At 36.0% G+C, this 26,501-nt stretch overlaps 2 protein-coding genes across 14 annotated transcripts in view; both read left to right on the top strand.

The window, feature by feature from the left end:
* The window catches only part of LOC100678622 (dentin sialophosphoprotein), an 860,138-nt gene that overhangs the window by 453,807 nt on the left and 379,830 nt on the right, over positions 1-26,501 (top strand). The gene's annotated exons all lie outside the window — the stretch shown is intronic.
* LOC107981605 lies at positions 19,976-25,381 on the top strand. The gene is made up of 3 exons (XM_016987804.3): positions 19,976-23,460; positions 23,521-24,748; positions 24,824-25,381. Exons 1-2 carry the CDS (start codon positions 22,955-22,957, stop codon positions 23,558-23,560), a joined length of 546 nt encoding a protein of 181 aa, XP_016843293.2. The 5' UTR covers positions 19,976-22,954; the 3' UTR covers positions 23,561-24,748; positions 24,824-25,381.

Here is a 26,501-nt window from a genome sequence, read left to right as displayed (position 1 = left end):
AAAACAAAATTTGTTAAATCCAATTGATTACTATCATTTTGTTCCTTGTCCGCACATTCCAACTTATACTTTCGAGTTATTTTTTAACAGAACTTATTATCACTATTTTCTTATCTAACTATAGGTTCCAACTATGTGTCCTTAGCCTCAGACGGATTTTTAATTTAACAGATCCAAATCCAGTTTTATATCTGTATGTATTTATAATTGGAGTGGGTTTCACCACTTGCAATTACAATACAAGTTTTTCAACATTTCGAACTTATTGGTTTTCAACAGTATTGAACTGATTCGCTGGCACGTCGTCATGCTCAATCATATTTCATACTGGACCGAGTTTCTTTATATCGGCTTAAAGAAAACTCCTTAGCCGAAGCCACCTCTTTGGCTTATATTCTGTAGATTTTTTTTCACACTTACTCCAACTTTAGCTTCCTTACGGGAAAATCATACTTAAGTAATTTCAATTTTATGAGTAAATGTTCAGTTAACGAACATCAATTAAAAGAACAATGCTGATTGCTTAGATTTTTCATGATTTAATGCCTACTCCTCTGACGAACGACAATCAAAAGAATAGCATTTTATCACAGGAGGCGATGTTTTGTAGACCAAATGTTCAGTTAACGAACAACAATCAAAAGAACAATGCTAATTGCCTAATTGATCTCGTAACCTGTGATTTCACAGCACACATAGTCTAGCAGCAATAACATACACTACACCACAAGTACCGACCAGCACAATAATTTGGATCTGATGTGCACACATTCACGCATATACATGTACGCAAATACACATACACACGCACTTATGCACACGAAGCATGCTATTTAAATTTCGATATGTACATATTTATTTGGAAACGTTTAAATTTTTCAAGCTGTCAAATTTATTTACTTCGAGTTTTGATCGATCTCATTTCTCGCCCGTCTAGACATCACAAAACTTTCTCATAATTCATCCGTGAAAATAACTATATTGTTTTCTCTGAATATCTTTCAGAGATTTCCAATTCAATATCCTGAATTGGCAGTTATAACTGTTCTTTATTAAATTCATTAAATCAAGCATAATAATAATTATTATTAAAATAATTTTTAGATAGAGCTAATTTTCATTTCAATTTCGTCAAACTATTAATTTTGGCAATTTTGTGATTTTCCAGCTGATTTAAACTTTTGTCTGTAACGCCCCGTACAAGCTCCGCAAGAAACTATACAGAATAAAAACTAAAATATATTGAATACATTTTTAGATTTTACACGAGTATCACGCTCCCCCATTTTCAATTAGGATGAACCCGCGCTACAGCTGACAGCGCAACTTCAGCAGCGCCACGAGCCAGCGAGCGGCGGTAGCAGCAACACCGAAAGAAGAGGGAGAGCGCGCAACACGCCATGTATATATATATATATATATATATATGTGTGTGTGTGTGTGTATATAGAAGTGGCGAGCGCAGCGGCGCAAGAGAAGGAGAAGCGACGGCGGCGGCGTAGCGCGTATATTATAAATTATTTGTATGAATGGGTTTTGTACATAGGTGTGAATGTCTGTGTGAATATGTGAATATGATAGTATTTTCGGCGGCACGATCCCCGCTCGCTTCGAGGCCTATAAAAGGACCCGCACGGCCAGTATGAGCTCACTAGCCGAAGCGCAACTTCAGCGCCAGCGCAACTAAAGCGCCTAGTCCATGCTCTTGAGCAACTTATGCCTTGAGCAGGTAAAAGACTTAGAATATTTTCAAATATTTCTACACTTATAAAAATCTCGAGTTAGGCATGATATCGCATCATAAAGCGTATCAATCCTGGATTTAGAAAAATTCTAATTCTTGTCAAAATAATTTAGAAAAATTTCGTTACCTAATTTAAACTTGTAAAATTTCAACTTAAACGCGTATCTGTTTATTTTTGTTTGTAAAATATATTTTGTGTATTTATTACTGCTGAATCCCAATTCACTGCCAGAATTAACCAAAGTAGTCAAGGTTAAATTTGGAGGATATTTTTCTTTGATCAGTACTATATAATATAAAAATTGTCTTGATTTGATGTATAGTGCAATAATTAATTATTATCAAAACAGAAGTAAAAGGTAAAATTTCTTGTATCTCACCTTGTAGTATTTATCTTATTTATTTAATAAATGTATAAATAAATATCAGGATCAAGATATATCTAATGGTATATATGTGTATATCATTTATTTACTAATACCAATTTTTGATGTTAGCAGTAAAACCATTTATATATAAATGGGTGGTTCTCTGTCAAATCGAAGATCAAACATTTTTTTCTTCTTCAACCCATGGTAAATATGTTTCCAATGCACCTGAATTTTTTCAGATTTTTAAATCACCTTTTACCAAAATGGTAGGGAGCCAAAGATTTCAATTTTGGCAATTTTTGGGTTTTCAGCACAAATTAATTGATTCATATCTCCTCAGGGAAGCATTTTTCACAAAAGACATGAATATACTTCTTTTTGTAAAATTTGCTCACCTTTTCAATAAAAATACATACACACGTACATAAATACAGACATATATACATACTGTAACGGTTGCCAGTGCAATTAACGCACGTTGAGCACGTTACGACGTCTCTCCGGGACAGAATCAACATTCGGTATAATTCTGTTGTTACAGCTACTAAAGGCGCAGCATGTGAGAGAGTAAGAGAGACAGAGAAAGAGAGAGAGAGAGAGAGAGAGAGAGAGAGAGAGAGAGAGAGAGAGAGAGAGAGAGAGAGAGAATAAGCATCGAGAGAGATTTAAATTCAGCAACGTACAATGTTGCCACCTGCTCGCACACTGCTGTCAAGAGTTGACAACAGTGTGTCAGAGGGTATAGGTAAATCTGTGCTCGCGCTAGCGAGCCATTCCGAGTCTGTCTTCGCTCCGCTCCGTTTCGCGAATAGACACTCTGCGATTGCGATTATTGTGTGCGAGGGTTGCGAGGTCAACCGAACCGAGGACAATCCGTCCGAGACCATCTTCGCGTGGGTTAGAACGGCCGTGCCGGCCACGTACATCTGTAAGTACTAGTTCTTATCAACTCTCGCTTACTCGGGCGACTTTAAGCCTCCTCTCTCTCTCACCTCGACTACATACTGGTAGCTGGCATGCGCCTGTCTAGCGCGCTTGTGTAAGCCAAGCACCAATAAACAGTTAGTCTAAGTTTTACAATAATCCGCGAGTGTTCATTGACTTTTCCTCCTTTTGAATCCACGTCCTGAGTACTACTATCACCGCCGCGTGTTCATACGTCTTTACGTCCGTGCGCGGATAGTTATAGTCTGTAGAATCTAGCGCCTTCTGCACAGCCGACGGAATCGGTGAATAGTAGCATAAACAACAAACAACTTAAAATAATAATGAGGGCCGAGCTACCGTCATAATACATACTTGAGTCCCAGAAAAATAACTAGAGTTTTTATGAAACCTTGCAAAAATGAAGATTTGGTATATTTTTTAAAATAATTAATATCATTATTTTATAATACTTCCTTTGAATATTTCATATCATTTTTTTTAAAGATTTTAGAAATATTTCTACGTTACTTGAGGCACTAAAAATAAGTGTATAATATTTGAAAAATATTTAAAAATATTTTAATAGATTTTCGAAGATTTTAAAAACCTTATCACACGTTTTTGTATAAGGCTTGGCAGTAAAAATAATGTGTAAACTAAATATTTCTGTAATCTATTAAAAATATTACAAAATATTTTAAAATATATCAAAAATGTTCGGTAAATGTTTAAAAATGATTTTAAAATATTTTTTGCAATATTTTTCAGACAAATTTATAACCCAGGACAATAGATCTTGTGGAAATAATTAAATAAAGAAATTTCCTATCAAAAGTAGTTGCGTATGGGGTAAGTGGGTTTAGGCATGAATTCGGGAAAATATTGTTATTTATTGTAACTTTTATCCTTGACACGGATTATGCAATAGTTAAAAGAATTTTTATTTCTACATCTCGTTTACATGCATAGCCTAACTCTGGAGCTATATACTACCTATTGTTATTGAAAAATCTCACGTGAGATTTTTCAACAGGGCTATATCCTTATACACCATCGACATATAGATATATACATTATGTTTGAAAGAGAAAAACAGTTGACGAAGGTTAAAAAGTACATAGCATGTTTTGTGATCTCCAACTTTTATTAAAACCACTAAATTACTTGGATCACCGCCAAAAGCTTTAAAAAAACGAGTTGAATTCTGGTCTGATTACATGCAAGTCTCTGCATGCAACACCCCAATACTTGAAAAATAATCCGGTAGGCAGCGCTCGCGCTTCGCGTCAGAAGGTACTTACTTAATGTATAGCTTTCTGCTGTCAAGTCGGTGTGGTCTGAAGTTAGCCACGAGGTGCGTTTTCTGCGCTTTCCGGCCCCGGTCCCAGGACCAGACTCCCAGACTCCAAACTGATATTCCATAGTTTGTGTCTTATATTATTATTTATGCATGCAGATACAGATAGAAAAAAACTGAACATATAAATATATAATATTGGTATAATATTATAAATATAATATAATAGTAGAAAAGTGTTTAAATAAATTACATTGAAAATAAAAATTCACGTGTGTAAGAAGTAAGCATAAGATGATTCATGCTATTTTACAAAACGATTTTTAAGTTTACTATATAGAGAATACAGAAGAGTATAATATAATTTTTAAACACAGTTAAATAAAAAGTTATGAACAGAATAAATACTGCAGTATGCCTGATACTGGACTTCCTAACCTTGTATTAAGATATATCATAAATCTGATTATATAAGCTCAAGTTTAAGCTCTTCAACACATGGTGTATCTCAGCATCCAGTACAAACACAGCAGTAGATATTGTTTACAAGAAATGATTCGACAGTTTGGCAAACGACTTGGATATATTCGTAGACAGAGTGAATGTCAAGAGAATTCTAATAATCATTCTGATGATTTTCGCAATCGCAGTCAAAGTCTTGATAGTCAAACCATTATAAAGCATCAATCATCAACTCTTGATTCTGACTGTGAAACTACTTATCGAATCTATGAAAGCATTCTTCGTCAAGGTACTAGATTTTTCGAAATTGGTACTGATAGTTACCAAATGACAAACAGTTTAAGCATATATTTTTATTTTTACTTAATATATCAAAATCCCAGCATGCTTCTCACGCACCAAAATGTTGCCTGATCCGGGTTATTATTTATCAGTTCTTCAATACTCAAACATCATCGAATATATTTCAAGATATTAATGACTGTTTTATCATTGCCAGACTATAACGCCTTTTAAATTTTGAGATCAGAACAATTGGATTTGAAACAAATAAAATGGGACTGTGAAAAACTGAAACCGAACTGTTATCCAGTTACTTGTTTCAGTAAATTACAAAATAATTTAATTAGTTTTATAAAAATTAAGACTGATAAAAACTTGGAAATTCCTATTTTCACAAATTCCAAATTATGTCTTAAGGTTATAAACACAAAATCAAATTTAAAATCAAAATTTTGTATTTCCTTCTAAGATGTGTCAACCAATTAGGGTCATCATTTTTAGGCTTTACAACATCAAGTCATCACTTTTTTAAGAAAGAGAGAAAATTTACAAGATTTTTTTATTACAATTTAATAAATCTATTATTTTGTTGTATCTTGCACAGGAATTAAAAATTTCTACACTAAAGCAAATTATTTTTAAGTAATAAAATAATTATTCCATGATTTGACAAGAAACAAGTATCAAAAATTTAACTATTCACTAATGCAAATTACTTCTATAAAATGTTTTCTTAATAATTTATATATAACTGTATTTTTGAACTAACAATTCATAATGAAAAAGTTAAGAATAAAGTTAAACTGAGAAAGTATATGTTTCTCTAGAGTATCCAAATCCTTAATTCCTGACTTTTTAAATATTTGTTAACAATTGAGTTTTGAAAACATTCAATTTGTAATGTTGCAGGTCATACACAAACTCTTATAGGACTTGGCTAAAATCAGCTGATTGACATAGAGTGTGATGTAAAAATGTAACTAGAATAATGCAACAATCTTATATTTTGTAATACAAATATGAAATTTTACTTCTCTGTGAGATCACCAGAAACAGGGTGGTTAACAAAAGAGTGGAGTTGACGTACATGTTGCACATGATATTTTTTGCTTCAAACAAGGCTTATAACTAAAATTTTTTTAATTTGTTAAGTGCAACTGTATATTGAATCAAAAAATCTGTAGATTTTGTTATCTTAATTATATTATTTGTTACATGAAACTTATAATCTAAGTGATTTAAGGGGATGTGGGAGCTAAAACTTCTCAAATTCTTCACAAGGATTTCGCATTTCAAATGCCAAAATGCCAACTGTTTGATAAACTTTTTCTTTTGGTAGAATGAAATTTACAGTAGGCTTTTCTGTAAAGTAAATAAACTTATCTATAAAAACAATTTTTTTATTCATGTAAATAAAGTTTACATTTTTTATTACAATTTTTTAATTTCATTTTTATTATATCCGCCACAAGGTATTTCGTATTTACAATGTTGCAAAAAAATAAAAGCCTAATAATAGTATATTACGAAACTAGTGCGATAAAGTAGTTTCACCCTTGTGAATCCCTATATACCCCCCTAGTATCGTACGATATTATATGAAATAACGTACATAAATCAAGATTTAGTGAGTGTATTTTTGCATGAGTGTGACTTAAATCAAGGTTTATGCAATGGCATGTCATAAACTTTTTCTTTTAGCATAATGATTCGTTAAACATCATTAAATAATGATGTACTGTTTATATTGATGGAAATTCAAATAATATGAAGTTTATTGGTAAAATTAAGGTGCTACTTACTTTTAAGATAAGCGTGAGATTGTGTAAACATCCGTATTTCAAAACTTGTTAAAAAAGTAATAGTCCAATTGATAATTTCTTTCGGTAGAATGATTATTTGAAAATAACATTATTTCGCTCTGGTCTTAATATTTCATTATGAGCTTTATTTAAAAATTTTAATTCACTAGGAAACAGTGTATGTAGCTCCCACATACCCCTTTAACATTTAAAAAATTCTAAGGTATGGCATGTAAGCAGATTTTCGTAAGAAAGTGACTTAGTTAAAATTTGGTAATTGTTTGGAACGTAAAACAAAAGTTCTTAACGTTTGAATTTCCTTAAACTATTTTTTGGCACTCTTGATTATATGAAATTGATCATTCAGAATTTGTTGCAATTTGGCAAGATTATTGTTTGAATACTAAAGAATAATTTGAATGCTTGTGAAGAAGTATTTGGAGCCTGTGAATGTAGTAATAAACAAATGAATATCCAAGTAATGTACACTTAACCTCAGAAAATGAGCCAAATCAGCTTCTATGCAAAACTTTTATTAATAATTATAGTAATTAAAATTTCTTAACAAGACTACATTGATAGTTGAAAAGAGCAGAGTTAATAATCAGTCATCTCAGACAACTTGGCAGCATTCAAATTTTCAGGAATTAATAGTGTTCTAGCACGGGTAGCTGCTCATACACACCGTAAGGAATAAAGCTTCTTTCACATGCTGTAAGAAATATTTACTGGTGGATTTTGAGGCCTTTCCATACAAACTTGACAACCATGCTGGTATAATCCCGTATTTTAAAGGTTGGAAAAGGGTTGCAGGGATGGAATGATGAAAAATTGAGGAACTTATTTGTAGTGCGGTATAGATAATGTTGAATACGAAAATTTTGTTATCATCCTGTATTTCAAGGGATGATTCTCAAACATTTAATTCTCCTTGAACATAATTTGTACTCAAAAGTAAAGTAATCTTTCAAGATGTAATCCAGTATTCAACAAACCAAATTACAATTTATCCAATCTTTATTTCACGCTACAAATATTTTCATCAATTTTTTATCATTTCATCCCTGCAACCCTATTCCAACTCTTGAAAAAGGGGATGACAGTTAAGTAGTTATATCTGTAGCACCCTGTGAAATTTTCTTATGATGCACTGTCCTGAAATGTGTTATAGAAACACATAGAAAAAATGGTTTTTCTCTATGTGTTTCTACGACACACACACGCACACACACACTAATATTTGTGTATATTCAAGTATGTCAAGTACTAAACAAAATTTATAACGTTACACTACATAAATCAGGTATTTCAGCCACGGTTTTCAGAAGGACCTAGATTGTATTTTCAATTCTGCATATGCTTAAAATGTCCTTCAAACATATTTCTTTGGACTAACCGAAAGACATTTCTGAAAAAAATTAATAATATTATTAGCTGTATAATGGCTAATAATTTTAATTGATATCTTTCACACTATATGTGTGGCTTAGAATATTATAGTATATTATGCAACATGGGACTAAAGTTGTATATTATTTCCGGGTGGGGTTTAGTCACCCAATAGAATGATCGACTATAGTCCTGTGTTGCATATAGGACGCATTATTCACAACTTAATTGTATAGCCATATTTTGTCTTGAAAAGTAGGACTTATACACATCCTTTGTTAATACAAACTATATTTAAAAAATATTTTAAGTTTTTCACTTTCTAAAATTACAAATTTTTTAAGTATACACTTTCTAAAATTACAAATTTTTTAAGTTATAATAAAAATTTAATTCTTGCATCTGCAGGAATAAAGTAATTTTTTCTAACGCAAGCACGATTTTCGCGTTTTTTGACTTATTAAGTGAGACTAAAGTAACTTTTTTCAGACCGGCGGACAAAATAGTATATTGTGTACCAAGAGCGTAAAGTGGGGTTTTTTGGCTGAGTGTGAAGTTTGCAGTACGATCAGTCAAGGCGAAAGCGTTTACGAGCGGTACTGCAACCACACGAGGCCAAAAAGCCCGCTTAGCCCTTGGTGCACACCATATTTTTTGTAACGCCACCATATTATTATTATTTGTATGTATTATTACATTATTTGTATGTATTAATTTTCGCGTTTCAAACTGCACTTGTTGAATTTCTTGCGAGTTTAGAAGATTTGCCAATGAATTGTATAGCGGACACAAAAGTATTTTTGCGCCCGCTAATTTCGCAAAAGTACTTTTACAAGCTGTACAAAATCGATTTTGGGCTGTAAACTTGAGTTATAAGCATTTTCATAATTTAATCTTAATGGGAAAAAGTTGTATTTTTCAAAGATCTACAACTTTTATATTGAAATTTTTTTGTGGAATGCTTAAAATTCGAGTTAGCGAAGCCAAAAAACCGTTTTTAGCGATTTTTGGAGGTGACCGCATTCTGCGGATACATGCAGGATCAAGCCCAAAATAAATTTGGTACCTTACTATTATGAGGGCAGATCGCACACAAATTTTTAGTTTGATTACATAAAGTCTCTCAGAGATAATCGTGTAACACCAACATTTTTATTCAAAAAAAACACGCAAAAATCGAACAAATTGTGCCCACATTTCAAAAAAACGTGGAATTATCTGAATACAAAAAATTAAGTTTTTAGTTTGTGCGAGAGGAGACTCCTAAAATTTCAGCCCGATCGGTCAATAATTGCGTAAGATATCGCATCTCACACATTTTTCGCTGACAAAACTATAAGGCACTTCCGAGTCGCGGTCGCACCCACAAATTAGTTTTTTAGTTTGTGGTAAAATAATCAATAGTTCACATCAAATATACGCATGTATATATGTGTGTGTGTGTGTGTGTGTGTGTGTGTATATATATATATATATATATATATATATATATGTGCACGTGCGTGTGTGCGTGTGTGTAATTGCGGAAATCGGTATATGCGTTACAAAAAATATGGTGTGCACCAAGGGGGGCTTTTTGGCCTCGTGTGGTTGTGTTTTCGTCTGCGGCTCGTAAACGCCCTTGCCTTGACTCGTACTACAAACTCCACACTCAGCCTGAAAAAGCCCACTTTACGCCCTTGGTACACAATACACTATTATGTAACTCATGCGCTATTTTCGTACCTATTAAGGGGCGTATAGTACCAGTTTTTTTACCGGTGAGCAAAAAAAGTCGTTAACGATAAAAAAAAGTGAGCAGCAGCGCTACCGACTTTTTTCCCACTAACAAAATTTTGCTGTAAACTAAAAATTTTAAGTTTATGAGGGTTTTTAAAATGTTGCAAATTTGAAGGATTTCAATAAATATGAATACTTGTGTTAATTAATGAAAATGTTAATAAACAATAATACTATTACTTTTAAATATTCATGGCTGTGTAGTGGCCACGTAAAAAGAACAACCAATTTACTCCCGTTTTATAGCCATGAAAAACGTGAATATTCATATATCCGTCACAAAAACCATAGTGTGCGCCAAGGGCTCACGGGCTTTTTGACCTCGTGTGGTTTACAGTACTCGTCTTCGACTCATACTGCACTCATCACAACTACAACTCGGCCTAAAAAAGCCCACTTTACGCCCTTGGTACACAATATACTATTATTAGAAAAAAATATATGATGGAATAAAAAGCTACTTTAGTCTCAGTGTTCAGAGGATAAAGTAGCTGCTATAGTAGTAAATGAAATAATTATTTTTCAAAAATGTCTTCCCTGCAAAAAATAACCAATTATACCCGATTAAAAAAAAACTAATCGATTTTAATACGTTTGTATGATCTGGGATTTCCAAATACAAGCCGATCAGCACAATTATAACCGAGTTGTACCTATTGGGCAACATTTTTCATGATTTTTTTATCGGTTGAAATCGGTTATCATTGCGTTAATCGGTTTATATTCGGAAATTCCGGATCACAAAAACGTATTAAAACCAAATATTATTTCGTTTAATTGGTCAAACTCGTTTGTCATTGTATACATGTGGTCTAGATTGCTATGGTTTATTAATGGTTGAAATGGGTTTTCATTGTAATTGGTATTAATCGATAGAAATTTGTACAAGTTGATCTTAATCGGTTTCAATGGGTTAAAATCGGACGTATCTTATGATTAAACGATTAGTATAGTAACTTGAACGGCTTTATGTAATGACCATCGTAGATTCTTTGCGATTGCGAGTGAGAAAAACCGGATGACACCTGGCTAAAAAAGCCCACGTGGGCGTGTCCGCAACAGTCACTTTATTTGCCTTGTACATAGAAATAAAAAACCGAAAACTGATGAACCAAAGTAATGTTTCCCAAAGCACCCCAAGGTACTTCGTCTGCCCTTTAATTGAAGTGGTGCTCTAGGTGGTCACTATCACTCGATCGATGACCGAATCCAGATAGTACGCGATGATAAAATGTCAGTTGAATGCCAATTTTAACAATAGTACATTACGATACGTGTGACTTAAATGGTTCTTTTTTACACGGCGCAGTTAGCACCCAAGCGTAGCGAGGGCGCTAAGCGCTGTGTAAAACTGAACCATTTAAGTCAAGAGTATCGTATAAAATTTTATAGCACAGACTGCTAAAATCCGCAAGTCTCGCATATTTGTGACTAAAGTAGTCCTTATTTGCACCGTGAGGTTAGCGCACGAGCGTAGCGAGTGTGATAAACACGGTGCAAAACAGAACTACTTTAGTCACAGATAGGCGTGACTTGCGGATTTTAGCAGTCTGTGCTATAAAATCCGATTACATGCAACCAATTATTTTTAACTTTAACGCTAATCTTGTAACACCCCGTACAAGCTCCGCAAAAAAATTTATAAATATTAAATACTAAATTATATGAAACAACATTTTAGATTATACAAGAGCATCTTATGCTTCCCCACTCCCAATACGAAGCTACGTGCCACAGCTGACAGCTGAGCTCAAAGCAGCAGTACAACGGCAACGCCACGAGCCAGCCAGCGGCAACAGCGGCAAGCAGCAAGAAAGCGAGGAAAGCGCGCAACACGCGCCTATATCTATATAGACCGAGCGGCGAGCGCAGTGGCGTAATTATAATGAGAGTAGGAGTAGAGAGCGAGCGGCGTGCGCATTATATTATAAGTGTGTAAATGATTTTTGTATATAGGTGTGAATGAGTATGTGCAAGTATGCATTCGATAGTTTTTCCGGTGGCTCGATTCCCCTTCTCTCCGTGGCCTACAAAAGGACCCGCACAACCCGTATTAGCTCACTAGCTCCAGCGCAACTTAAGCGCGTAGTCTCTTCTCAAGAGCAACTCACGCCTTGAGAAGATAACCGACTTAGAATTATTTCGAATCGTTTCTATACTTATAAAATTTCGAGTCAGGCACGATATCGTATCATAAAGCGTATCAGTCCTACACTTATCATAAAATCAAATACTTGTCAAACACTTATAAACATTTCTAACTAGAGCAGATAACGAGAATTCAATCGTATCTACTTAAAATCTTATTTGTAAAAATCAAAGCAAATTCATATATTATGTGACACAGAATATTGCAACAATTAATGCAATATTATTATCCTTAAATATAATTTGAATACATTTATTTCGTTATAAAAACTTCTATTATTGAAATAAATTTCCACTACCTGATATCTCGGACCTGTCTTATATGATAATACTACACTACTATATATAATTACTTTCCTATTTATGATCTGTTGTCAAAATTCGGACGTAAATCAGTAAATGATTACTGCTCTTCTCTAAAAAATTTAAAATCTCATACGCGCTACGGACCGAGAAGAATCGTGACCGTTTCAATCTTCAAAGTACGATTACATTTTTAGCACTATAAGAACCGATTAGGCCCGATCACATGGTATTAGTTAAATACTGATTAGGACTCCGAGTACAACCGGTTATTACCAACCTTGACTATGATTCTTTACATTGCATTTGCATCATTATAACAACCTATTAATCCCGATTGCACAGCATTGGTTAAGTACTTATAAGAACCGATTCTAATTACAACCGATTATTACCGTATAAGGTTCAAATTACAATAACCAAAATCAACGGTTAAGACCGATTATTTCCAATTAAAAGAAATCAGGGTTTTACGGATTTTTACTTCTCGATTATCTCATTAAAAAATCAACTCATTCCAAAAGTTGAAATTGATCATGTTCAACTTTCCAAAAGTATAAAATTTAATGAGAATGTTTCACAAATTTAAAAATAACATTTTAAACTTTCGGTAAAGTTCAAATTTGTAATTTCAAACTTTCTAAAAGTTTAGAATTTCACGGGAACACGTTGAAAGTTTAAAAATAAGTTTTTAAACTTTAAGAAAAGTTTGAATTTATACTTTTAAACTTTCTAAAAGTTTAAAATTTCACGGGACTCCCTGGTAGGAACGTTGCCAGGTTCTCTAGCAGAATTCGTCTAGAAATGAACGTTATGAGTAGATTCTGTCTGGTTGATCTACCTGAAAACCCTATACTGGTCACATGAATTTTGCACGTCGTTCTCGGTAGAATATCGAGAACAAATAAAAGTAATAAATATAAGGCTTTTTATTCCATTTAAATGGATTTAAATATGTTATAATAATAATTAACATTTCAAAGGATTGTTTAGAACTGTAGGAAGAATAATTTTCTTCATATTCACGTAAAAAATAAATCCCGTGAAACCATAACCTATTTTTTCTGTCGAGGAAATAAAGCACTGAAAACGGCTTAACTGTCGATTTTTTTAACAGTAAGTTGGATCTTAATGCGATTTTGCATTCGATTCGTGAGAGCGTCCACAAACTTTGTGACCTATAGTGATAAATTAATTTTTGAAAAATACATTTGTGCATTAAAAATATGCATTTCAGAAGTGTATTGCAAAAAGACAATGAATAATTAATAACTTGGTAAATATTGAAGGAAATTAATCCAGTTCTGCTACTCGGGGGTTTTTGGGGTCACTGAACACGAATATCGCGACGGCGACGGTCTCCGAGATACCTGGTATCCAGGGTCTCCGAGATACCTGGTGTCCTCTGAGATACCTGGTGACCGTTTCAACGTCGTCTCCTAGAGTTTTGCTGGAATTATTTTAATAATTCATCGAAACTCGTTACTCGGGGGTTTTCAAGGTCGCTGAACACGAATTTTGCGAAGGCAACGGTCTCCGAGGTACCTAGTGCCCAGGGTGGTCAGTATAAACGTCGTCTCCTAGAGTTTTGCGGGGAATTAATTACACGACCAGAATTTGATAGTAATTAAGTTGAATACGGGGTTTCTGGGGCCACTAAACATGGATATGGTGTTATACTCAAGATAATCCTAGGAGACGACGTTGATACTGCCCACCCTTGGAACCAGGTACCTCGGAGAGCGTTGACATCGCGATATTCGTATTCAGCGACCCCAAAAACCTCTGACTAACGAGTTTCGACAGATTATTTAAATAATTCCCGCATAACTCTAGGAGACGACGTTGATACGGTCCGCCATGGATACCAGGTACCTCGGAGACCGTCGCTGTCGCGATATTCGCGTTCAGTGACCCCAAAAACCCACGAGTACGGCGAGAAGCATAAGCAGTCATAAAACAAAGATCCAAGCCGAACACTAATGATGGTCTGGGGATACCCAAACGCCGTCCAACAGCGCGGAGAGGGCAGCAGCACAGCAGAGCCAGGTCAACGCGCGCGTTCGCCGCCGGCTTTGCGACGGACCCTTCCACCACTCCAGTCACCCGCACGCACCCTCCCTCAGAGCCCAAAACACCACCATGAAGGGAGAAACCGAGGAGAGATGCTTCAGAGCGAGAGAAGATCAAGCATACCACTTCGAAACGCGTTCCGATCCACATTATAAGTTTTGTTTGTAACCTACAGCCGGATAAATGCAAGACGTAGTACATTATTCTTAGTCCTGATTACCTTCAATTCAGTTTGTTGCTTATACCGAACAGAATCCTGCTAAGATCAATTCTTTTCTTTCACATAACTTCAGCTTGGTCGACGAAATATAGTCAATTTGAATAGTGCGCCCGCATCAAGCTACCATTTTTCTCAAGCGAAAGCACCGGGTTATCACACTACGCACGAGCCTGCTTAGAGTCCCGGGGCCTGGCACCTCTATTTTGATTTTTCGTAGGTACGGGCCTACGTATATTATATGAGCAAATATTAAATACAATAGCGACAGCAAATACTTGAAGAAAAAATACTTGAAGAAAAAAGCACCGCAATTATGAGAATTAGTCTGTACTGTATTTTTTCAAAAGATATGCGTAATGTATCTTTATTTGGGACAGCCTATTGATAAAAATTTTATGATCATCATCAAGACATTTTTTGTCAATACTATCAAACATTCGTATTACATTGTCTTTGTACTACAAACAACTCCAGTGATTGTTTGTACTTGAAGAAGAATAAAGTATTTAAATATATTCTTTATATCCATAGGATGAATATGAGACAACCTCTAAAAAATTAACTGTAGATTGCATATTAAAAATCAAGCAAAATTTTAAAATGTTCTTGAATTCATGTATTTGGTTATAATTTAATTGACTTTTAGACTTTAGAATAATTTCCGATCCCTTTTAAAATAAGTGCATCTATAGCATAATAAATATAATATAAATTGTCGTTCAACAGCAAATAATCTATTTTTCATTTTTATTTTCATCGGGGATTTCTGCACTAATTAATTGGTTTAAGTGATTTGCAGCATACATTTTTTTATCTCTTTTTTAAACAAATGTCACATCGACAATGGCGAATTAATGTAGAAAACTATACAATTTTAATACATAACAAAATCACGTCAATGTTCTCGTAAGTGATAAATAACTATATGCATAAATAACTTTTTCGATAATATAAATTCAGTTGGAGGAAGCTGCGTGCCAATGAATTGACAGCGTTTTTGTATAAGTCCAATAAATAAAATATTGTTTTAATATCTATATATCTGCTTGCTAATGTATAAGGCGATTTTTAATACACAATTTAATAAAAGTTTTGGATAGTTCATTGTCCAAAAGATTACAGACCCCTCTGTTTTCTTATTATAGAATACGAACACTGTCGTCAATTTTTTTTCACAGAAATTCACGCATGTTTACATGTGTTCCTAACCAACCTAACCATCAAAACAGCAGGTTATTCATTAGATAGGTCGCTCGCGCAATTTTCAAGAAAACGATTTTTACATTTTAGCTCTTTAGTTGAAAACTGCTTGATGGAATCATTAAAAATTTTAACAGCAGATAGCTTTTTTTATAGTGAATCACCAAATCGCTAAAAATCGCTTTTTTCATTTTATCTGCCGAAAAAAACGGTCAATCCCGAGCACCAAACGAGGAAAAGTAGGTAATTTTATGCTCTTTCAAATGCATTATAGCTGAATTGTTTGTAACAATGGGATGATTGAAAAAAACGCAAAATAGTGTTTTTTAAAAATCAAAAAATGGCCTTAAAAAAATATAGTAAGAAATTAAAAAATAACTGTTTTTTTCTGAATTCAGAATCCAAAAATATATATGCATGTTAAATTTTATTGATATTGACAAAGTAGTTCCAGAAATATTACGGTATACACACACACATACACATATACATACATCCATACGGACATTTTCCAAAAACACTTGATTTGAACTTCTAACACACTAAAAGGTATTTTTTAGAAGTTTTGAAGAAACTCAAAAATTTACTATTACCAAGCTTCCTCTAGGAGGAAGCAAATTTCACGTTGCTTACTAGATAATAATAAGACATCAAATTTTTCTATTCGTTTACTAAAATTGTAGCGTCTTCATTTTCACGATAATCAGTGATTGAATAATCAATTTAACTTGTCAGCAAAAATTTAGAAAAATCAAAGCTTGAAAGGCAAAAATTAAAAAACTGAAATTGTGAAATGTAAATATTGACGTGATTTTGTGAAAAATTACGTATTTTTACTCTTAAATACTTTAAATTTGTTAAAATTAGTGGTCATATGAGTGCTACCATGCGGATGATAGTGCGGAAAATGGGGCCTTATGTTTCAGAAATTAATCATTTTTAATACTTTTACTAATCTAAAGAATATAAAAAAATAATGTTTATCACTCATTAGCCCCCATTTTCCGCACTACCATCCGCATACTAGTACCTATATGGCCACTCATTTTAATAAATTTAAAGTATGTAGTAATAAGTATTTAGAACTAAATATTTATGTAATTAAATAACATACTTAAATCACGTAAACATGTTTCGTGAAGCTAAAATATTTCAATTTTTCTAAAAAGTCATAAAATTACGTGATAAAATGTTCGAAATCAGCACATAACAAACTGACGTCACAAATCACATATCAAAATTACATGAAGAAATACGTAATCAAGGGGCGTGACAGCGCCGCGCTGGCAAGAAAAAGTACGAAGTACGATTTGTCGACGGCGCAACCCACAGTATGTAAAAGTATGTTTTGTATAAAGCAAATATGCCTGAAGATCAACGTCGTAGACCTAACTGACTATGGATGTCCACCACTACGAGTACTGTGTACAGCACTTTTTATAGATCATCCTGATCACAAAAATACTGGAAATCCTATTTGCACAAAATTAAATATCAAAGTCTTTGCAGAGTGGCTAAATAACTACTGGATGTAGATGCTTGTATTTTATATAATAAAATAAAATTTGGAAAAAAACTGTCGTTTTAACGACAAAAATATTCATAAAGATATGGAATAAATCTGTTGCGCACACTTTTCTCGCGCATCTTCTGCTCGCTTCGGAGCTATAAGAAGGACGTCGAGGGCGAGAGCGACTCATTATTCGTATACCTCACAAACAAGCAGCAGCAGTAGCATATGGGCCTACAGTGTTCTCGCTACCTCAAAGCGTTTTTGATCTCTACACACCGACAACGACGGCAGCGATGGCGACGACGACGAGCATCTCGGAGAAGCTGCGAAACTTCTACCATTACTACGAGTTGGAGGACAACGTCGACTACGTTCTGGAACTGCGAAGCTTCAAGATCGGCAGCCACTTCATCCACAAAGAGCTCGTTGTAGTCAGTCTCGAGGGTGATACGCCGATTGACGTATACGTCTTAGAGCCGCCGTTCGAGTGGAAAAGCTTGAGCATTTAGCAACGTCGTGAAAACAGCTGAAAACACCTACCCCGATTCCGACATAGCTTTTATTCCCGTGTCACACACCGTGTTTTTTCCAACAAGGGCATGAAAGGGACTTTTTTATGCGTGAAAGTTGGGTAAGAGATCGTGCATTTCAAGTCGTGCACGAAAAATTTAAAAAGTTTAAAAAATTTGAAAAAGTTAAAAACTTTGAGAAATTTGAAAAAATTAAACAATTTGAGAAATTTGAAAAAATTAAAAAATTTGAGAAATTTGAAAAAATTAATAAATTTGAGAAATTTGAAAAAATTGAGAAAATTTGAGATATTTGAAAAACGGGTATTAATAGAGGGGAGGAAATTATTTTTTCCCCGCTACTCCTCAAGGGGAGAAAAAGTATTTTCTCTCCGCTACTCATCAAGCGGAGAAAAAGTATTTTCTCTCCGCTACTCATCAAGCGGGGAAAAATAGTACATTGTACAACAAGGGGCGAAAATGAGCTTTTCCAAGCAAGCATGATGCTTGAGCACGAGTGGTAGTCAAGGGCGCAGTAGGCAGCAGCTAAATGGTTCGCTACGAGTCTTCACGAGCTTGGTCAAGAACTCGAGCAGCTCTACAGTATCCAGTTCCCATGGATAAGTTGACTTGTGAAGAAAAATGCGAATACACCTAGGCTAGAGTTTGTCGCGTCATCGAGCAGGACAAGAAAGTGAAGGATCATTGCCACTTCACGGGAAAGTGACGTGGTCAGGTCCACAACGGCTGCAATATAAATTACAAAGACTTGCAGACGATTACAGTTATTTTCTCAACTTGGGTGGCTACCACTCTCACCTCTTCATCAGAAAGATCTCTAACGCCTTTCTGGGCCGTATCGTGCTGTTGCCTCAGGCGAAAGAGCGTTACATCTTTTTCAGCAAATACATGGGAAAGAGAAAGGTGAACTTTCGATTCATTGCCTCTATTCTCTTCATGGCCTCGTCCTTAGATAAGAGTAGGTAAACTAGGCCGTCATCAGCACATGCCGTTATGAGCACACGCCGTCATCAGCACATGCCGTTATGAGCACACGCCGTCATCAGCACATGCCGTTATGAGCACACGCCGTCATCAGCACATGCCGTTATGAGCACACGCCGTCATCAGCACATGCCGTTATCGGCACACGCCGTTTCTGGCACAGGCCGGTACTGGCACACTCAGATGAGAGAGCGATAGAGAGCGGTGGAGAGCGATGACGTCATCAACGCTGGCGTTGCCAACCGCGAGATCCTCGATCGACGTAACGGTAAGAGAGCGGTGAGAAAGCGGTCGATAACGTCATTAACGCTGGCGTTGTCGACCGCGAGATCCCCGATCGATGCGTCTCGGTGCTAGCGGTGACGTCAACGGCCCGATGTTACCTTCTGCTGTTGATACCGACGACTTGCTTCTTTACCGATATGTCTCCATAGTAGTGAGAGACAAGTTTGAACGAACGGCTTTGTCATATAACATATCGTATCCGCTGTATGTTTTAGAATTTTTATCAGTTCATATAAACAGATTCCCTTAAAGCATTTGCCAGAACATCTTAGCTATGGGTGCATATCGTTAAGTAACTATATGTACATGTCATTCTGTGCTAACGCTTTATAGAAGAAGGTCGTCTTTTCATTACATCATATCCGTATTGTAAGTATTTTTTTAATTTTTATAAACTTTCAATTTTAATATGATAATCTCAGGTTAGATCTCAGTTGAAAAATAATCAATGAAATATTTAATTACATAAAATGATTTATGTTTACTTATGTATACTCATGTATAATTATATGATCATATATTGATACACAACGTTTACCTCTATATAATTTTTTAATAATCATATATGGCTATGCATAATTATATATATATGTGTGTGTGTGTGTGTGTGTGTGTGCGCGCGCGCACGCGTGTGCGTGTGTGTGTGATTGTCTATAGTATTTAATATAGTCATATATGAATTATTAAAATTATATAGACACAAACTTTGTGTATGAATATACGATCATATATGATTATGTATATCGACTATACATGATTATAAAAAATTATATAGAGACATACGTCGTGTATCAATATACGATCATTTCACCAAAGGTCAAAGACATTAGGTACTAGTCTCTCCAACTATCTTCTTTTCTCCGGACCTTTGACATAGATCTTATGAGCTCCTCGTAGAAGATTATGAAGAGTATGCACTAGATCTTCGTAAGGTATCTCTCCATCATTTCAGGATATTCCTAGATAGTTGTGTTCTAACCACCGTTTCTCACATTTTCTTCATCTCGGTAGGGTGTTCCAAGAGTACGGTGGTCGAAAGAGCAAGACTGATGGAGTTGCATCTTCCTCGAGAGCAACGAACACTACCTCTTTGAAGATGAACTCGTTGCAAGTGCTCTTGAAGCCTTGGATATCTACTACGTAGGCCATGGCGAAATGATTACTAAAACGTATCTGGTTCCTCTTTATACTGCTTGCGAGAGCTATGTCAACCAATCAGATGACGACTTCCCCCTCCACTTTCCTCTTAGTCAATCAGATCAATGCTTCCCCTTCTACATTCTTACGAACCAAGCAGCGTTACAGCTTTTCTACTGCATTATAGTGGGGAGACCTCTACTTAAGAAAAAATTGATGCTTAAAGAATCATTATTGTTCATCGACTCGTGGAGTAAGGAGCTGCTGTGTAAAAAGTGACAAGTTATATAAAAAGTTTTGTGTAAAAGTGCCAATAGATCATCGAACGAAAGTGTACAACGAACTTCTTAACTGCTGAACTACAATCTGGTGGATGCTGAATCGTTAAAGGAAGTGTAAAAAGTGACAAGTGCTGTGAAAAAGTGTAACGCTACCAGACGTTGAATCGCTGTACGACGAATCTCTGCTGGACAACTTAAAAAGTGATAAATCAAAATAGTGCAACGTTTCAACAAAACTGTCGAACGACGAATTGCTGCCCAACAAACTGCCGAACATCATTTTCTCCATTAATAAGTGAGTCAAAAAAATGGATTTAACAAACGAATTAGTAGACATAGTGAAAGAGTTGTGGCGTATTGTAAAATATGCTTGTGATGGAGACTTAAACTCTAGCGACTTGCAAAGGTCGATTGATTTAACCTCTAAAACTATTAGTGAAGTGGAAGAATTAATAGAGTCATCAGCCTTAAATATTTATAAGAAAAAGACATGTCAAACTTCGTGTGGTCAACTTTATAGTATTCATCGATTACTCAACAACTGCTTACTAAAAGTTGGCAGTGGACTTGAAGGGGTTATTCCTAGTGTGACGTGGGATGATACTAAATCAGCATTCAAAAATAACCTCAAAACTGGTGTTATAACAAACGTGAAACATTTGGACATAATCATGGAAGGCGCATGTGTTCTCTTTATGTTGAAAATTGAAGAAGCGTTACTAGTGCATAAGTCGATAAAAGTTGACACAAGTCTCGCTGCAGAGTACATGATTGTCGAAGAAAATAAAGAAATTGTGGAAGTCCAATATTTCAATACAAAGTCTGCTTCAATCTACGCAACTAGTGACTTAAAAGAGTAGTTTGCAGTTAATGTTAAGCAGCCGATTGAACGAGACATGGAAGAGTTCCAGGAACGAGACTCTGGATGGACTTTAAGGAGCATTCTCAACTTAACGGAGAATATGAAAAAATTTAGCCCCATGATAGCTGCTTCATACATCGAGTTACCAATGGCTATACAAAAGAAAAGAGCATGTGTCAATGTTCAAAATCAAGACAACGAATGCTTTAAATGGGCCATTCTCTCAGCTTTACATCCTGTAGATATAAATGCATAGCGAGTTTCAAAATATCAAGCCTATTCGAATGAGTTGAACTTCAAAGATATTGAATTCCCAGTATCTGTAAAGCAAATACCGAAGTTTTTGAAGCAGAATGACATCTCTGTAAATCTCTTTATACTCAAGAAGAAGGGTAGTGTATTTAATGTGTCGCCATGTCACTTGACAGCTTCAAAGAAAGATAAACATGTGAACCTGTTGCTGGTACAAGACACTTATATAGATGAGAACGAAGAACAACAAGGAAATTTGAGAATTCCACGATTCCATTACGTATGGATTGAAGATTTGTCTCGTTTAGTAAATTTACAATTATCAAAGAATTCACATAAAAAACATCTCTGTGATCGTTGTCTTCACTATTTTCATGATAAGCCAAAATTGAAAGCTCACGTAGTCGACTGTTTACAAGCAAATATGTGCAAAGTGTTGTTACCTCAAGAAAAATACAGCGTGCTGGACTCAAAAACGTCAACAAAGCAAAGAGAGAGTTCCAATAGTTGTGTATGCAGACTTCGAACGCATACTCAAGCCTGTTGACGATAATCGAGCTTACCAAGAGCATAAACCCTTCAGCATTGGCTGTTATGTTCAATACACTTATGACGAATTCAAGTACAAGTACATCAGTTACAGAAGAAAGACAGAACAAGACGAAGATCCTGCGAAATGGTTTGTTTCACAACTCTACATGCTAGCTGAAGAACTCACCAACATGCACAAGAATCCCTTGCTAATGAAGGATATGGATCAAAGATCGTTTGATTGTGCTACGACTTGTCACATCTGTAGAGGACCGTTCAACGTGACAGACATCAAAATTCAAGATCATTGTCACCTTACGGGACAGTAAGTATTCCACAACTTGAGCGCATATGATTCGCACTTGTTCGTAAAGGAGCTTGCCGATAACTCCAAGGGACGAGTCTCTATCATACCGCAAAATAAAGAGAAGTACATCTCTTTCACCAAACATATTGATAGAAGTGACATCAACTTCAAGTTTATCGACTCCTTCCGATTCATGCCATCTTCACTTGACAAATTTGTAGCGTATTTAGACAAGTTGGAAATAGTCGATAGAGAGTTCAAGAAGGAGTTCAGCGATGTTCCCGTACGATCATATCAAATCTTTTGACTACTTGAACGAGATCTCCCTTCCAGACAAGGAGAGTTTCTATAGTAGCCTCTATGATAGTGGAATATCAGACGAGGACTACAAGCATGCTCAGACGGTCTGGAATGCTTTTAATATCGAAACACTTGGTCAGTACTCAGACCTATTTCTAAAAACTGACGTACTTCTCCTCGCTAACGTGTTCGAAGACTTCAGATCCAAGTGTCTCCATACCTATGAGCTAGATCCTGCTCATTACTATATCACCCCCGGATTTACATGGGATGCTATATTGAAGTATACTGGCATCAAGCTCCAGCTGCTAACTGATATAGACATGCTACTACTCTTCGTCGAGCGGGGCATCCGAGGTGGTATCAGCCAATGCTGTAATAGATATGCCAAGGCCAACAATCGATACATGGAGTCTGGATACGATGAGGATGAAGAGTCAAAGTACCTGATGTACTATGATGTCAACAACCTATATGGATGGTAAGTTCACATTGAAATAATGATATTAATATGATATACTAATAAATCCTATATTTCTAGGGCAATGACACAATCCCTGCCATGTGATGGCTTTAAGTAGGAGGAAGACCTGAATTGTGACTTCTTCAATGTTCCCGACGATGCTCGTAGGATACATTCTGGAGATAGACCTCGATCCGGAAAGTCTCCACGATACTTACAAGGACCTTCCACTCTGTCCAGAGCATGCAGCACCACCAGGATCAAACCAAGAGAAGTTGCTAACCACTGAACAACAAGGATCGCTATGTCCTGCATTACGTTGCTATCAAGCAAGCTCTCAAGTACGGTATTCGATTGAAGCATATCCATCGTGCTCTCCAATTCAACCAGAAGCCATGATTGAAGCCATTCATTGACTTGAACAGCGAGATGAGAAAGAATGCGAAGAATGAGTTTGAGAAGATGCTCTTCAAACTCTTTAATAACGCAGTGTATGATAAGATTATGGAGAATGAGCGAAAGAGAGTCGACGTGTAGCTGGTAAACAAGTGGGAAGGTAGCTATGGCTGTGAGACATACATTGCTCAGCCCAACTTCCACAGCTGAGCGATTTTTAATGAGAATCTCGTGGCTGTACAACTTGCCCGCACTGAGATCTCTGTTCGCAAGCCCATCTACATTGGATTGGCAGTGTTGGACTTGTCGAAGAGTCTTGTTTACCGCTTCTACTACGAATACATGCAGGAGCGAGTGGGAGACAAGGCTAAGTTGCTCTACACTGACACGGACAGTCTCATCTATGAGGTCAGCGATGTAGATATGTATGCTGTGATGACGGCTGACCTTCGTGAGTTCGACACTTCTGATTATCCTGCTGATAATCAGTTTAACATCCCTCAACAAGAAGAAAGTCGGACTTGTGAAGGATGAGTGTAACGGCAACATCATGACAGAGTTTGTCGGGCTCCGTAGCAAGATGTACTCGGTCAAGGTGCAAGACCAACAGCCTATCAAGAAGGCAAAGGGTGTAAAGTCGTCAGTCGTTAAGTCGACTATCGAGTTTGATGACTACATCCATTGTCTTCGAGACAATGCAACAATCATGAGACAGCAGAAGAACATCCGCAGCCGTCTTCATGTCATTAGAAGAGAGAAAGAGCAAAAGATCGCTCTGAGTCCACATGACGATAAGCGATACCAGATCCCCGGTCAGACGGATACTGTACCGTGGGGTCATTACATGATTGATGGATATCAGCTTATCGAGGAAGATGAGCCATCTGCGAAGAGAGTCAGATTACATTAGGTATGTTATAATCATTTATAATTAATATAATAACAATTATAATTGTTATTATATTAATCATACATTTTGTTTCAGATCACAGCTCTACTGCGCAGACTCCCTGCCAACCAATCCGATGTGTGAACCGCCGTCACCGCTGGTAGTAGTGGTGGGGAAGACAATACTTAAGGAAGCCCAACGCTCTCGAAATCATTCTCGATCAACGAGCTATAGATCAAAGACCTCAAAGATGGACGCTATCAACAAGATTGCCAGCGGAGGATTCCTTCCCACGAAGAAGATGTCTGAGCTACAGACCGGACAGAAGCATATGGTGACATCCCTACGTCCAGTCAAAACCAGATATGGACTGAGAATTGTGGCTACTCTAGACGATGAATATCAGGTGTTCCTCCCTCCCGGTGTATCAGCTGCATTGGAGAAGGACAAAGAGACCTTTGAGAGTAAATCTAGTCAAGCCATGGAGATGAAGCTGTCCCTGACCTCAAAAGGCGAAAATAACATTGAATTTTGTATTGTCTGAATGTTAACCATTGTAAATAATTGTTTGAATAAATAAAGGAAGTTAATGGAGAGATAGTTAACTATGGTTGTATCTCACAGGTAAGAGCGAACGTGGGGCTCTCATCACTTCCAAAAAAAAGAAAATTATATTTCAATTATATATATATATATATATATATATATATATATATATATATATATATATATACAGGGTGTCCCATTTTAATTTACCACCACCTAAAACAGGTTAATAATTTGCTCTGAGAAAAAAATGTTTCAAATAAAATTTGTTGGGTTCGAAGGGGGGCATCTTTTGGCTATTTTAGCTGCGACCTTGAACATGACCTTCAAGGTCATTTGAAAGTCAAGACCAAATTTTCATATGAAATGTGCATATTTTTATGGCGGATTCGGATTCTACTAAAAAAGAGAAACACTTTTTGTCTGAATCATTTTTTTAAAAATCCCCAAATTTTTGTTGTAAATGGCTTTAAAAAAGTTGAAAAAATCACTAATATCTCTTATTGCCCCACCCTTTAAAAGAAGTTAAAAATTTGCTCTGAGAAAAAAATGTTTCAAATAAAATTTGTTGGGTTAGAAGGGGGGCATCTTTTGGCTATTCCAGCTGTGACCTTGAACATGACCTTCAAGGTCATTTGAATAAGATTTATCACAGATTCGGGTTCTACCAAAAAAGTAACACTTTTTGTCTTAACCATTTTTTGATCATCAATAGGTAGCTCTCCCTTTAACTGAAAAGAGAATTTGTCCTAGAAATAAGCTGTTTTAGATGAATGTTACTAGCTTCAAACAAAGACAGAGGTATCCTTTTGATCACTTAAGGCAAGACCTTCACGTCCAGCCACTTAAGGCAAGACCCCGTCCAACCACTTAAGGCAAGACCCTATCCAGCCACTTAAGGCAAGACCTTCACGTCCAACCACTTAAGGCAAGACCTTCACGTCCAGCCACTTGAGGCAAGACCCCTTCGTTCAGCTAGTCACGGAAATTTCAACGCCTCAAGTGCTCTATCAATTGCCCATTTTGTTGAATGCACATTTGTATTCTCTGCCGAAAACTTCTTTGGACATCTATTAATGTTTGTGGGGTGAACGCCTGGAATGCTGCAACAATTCTCTCCATCATATTTTGTGCCGTCGTCGGGGCTTCCGCGTAAACTCTCTGCTTCACGGCCCCCCACAGAAAGAAGTCCAATGGGGTCAAATCTGGCGATCGCGCAGGGAATTCA

Source organism: Nasonia vitripennis (assembly GCF_009193385.2).
Source record: "Nasonia vitripennis strain AsymCx chromosome 1 unlocalized genomic scaffold, Nvit_psr_1.1 chr1_random0004, whole genome shotgun sequence".
Taxonomy (NCBI): domain Eukaryota; kingdom Metazoa; phylum Arthropoda; class Insecta; order Hymenoptera; family Pteromalidae; genus Nasonia; species Nasonia vitripennis.
The sequence above is the reverse complement of the archived record's forward strand: the minus strand, read 5'-3'. Positions and strand labels throughout refer to the sequence as shown.

Coding starts and splice junctions, on each gene's coding strand:
- LOC107981605 (XM_016987804.3), top strand. CDS start 22,955: ATGTTCCCGTACGATCATATCAAATCTTTTGACTACTTGAACGAGATC. Junction 23,461..23,520: donor GTCAACAACCTATATGGATG/GTAAGTTCACAT, acceptor CTATATTTCTAG/GGCAATGACACAATCCCTGC.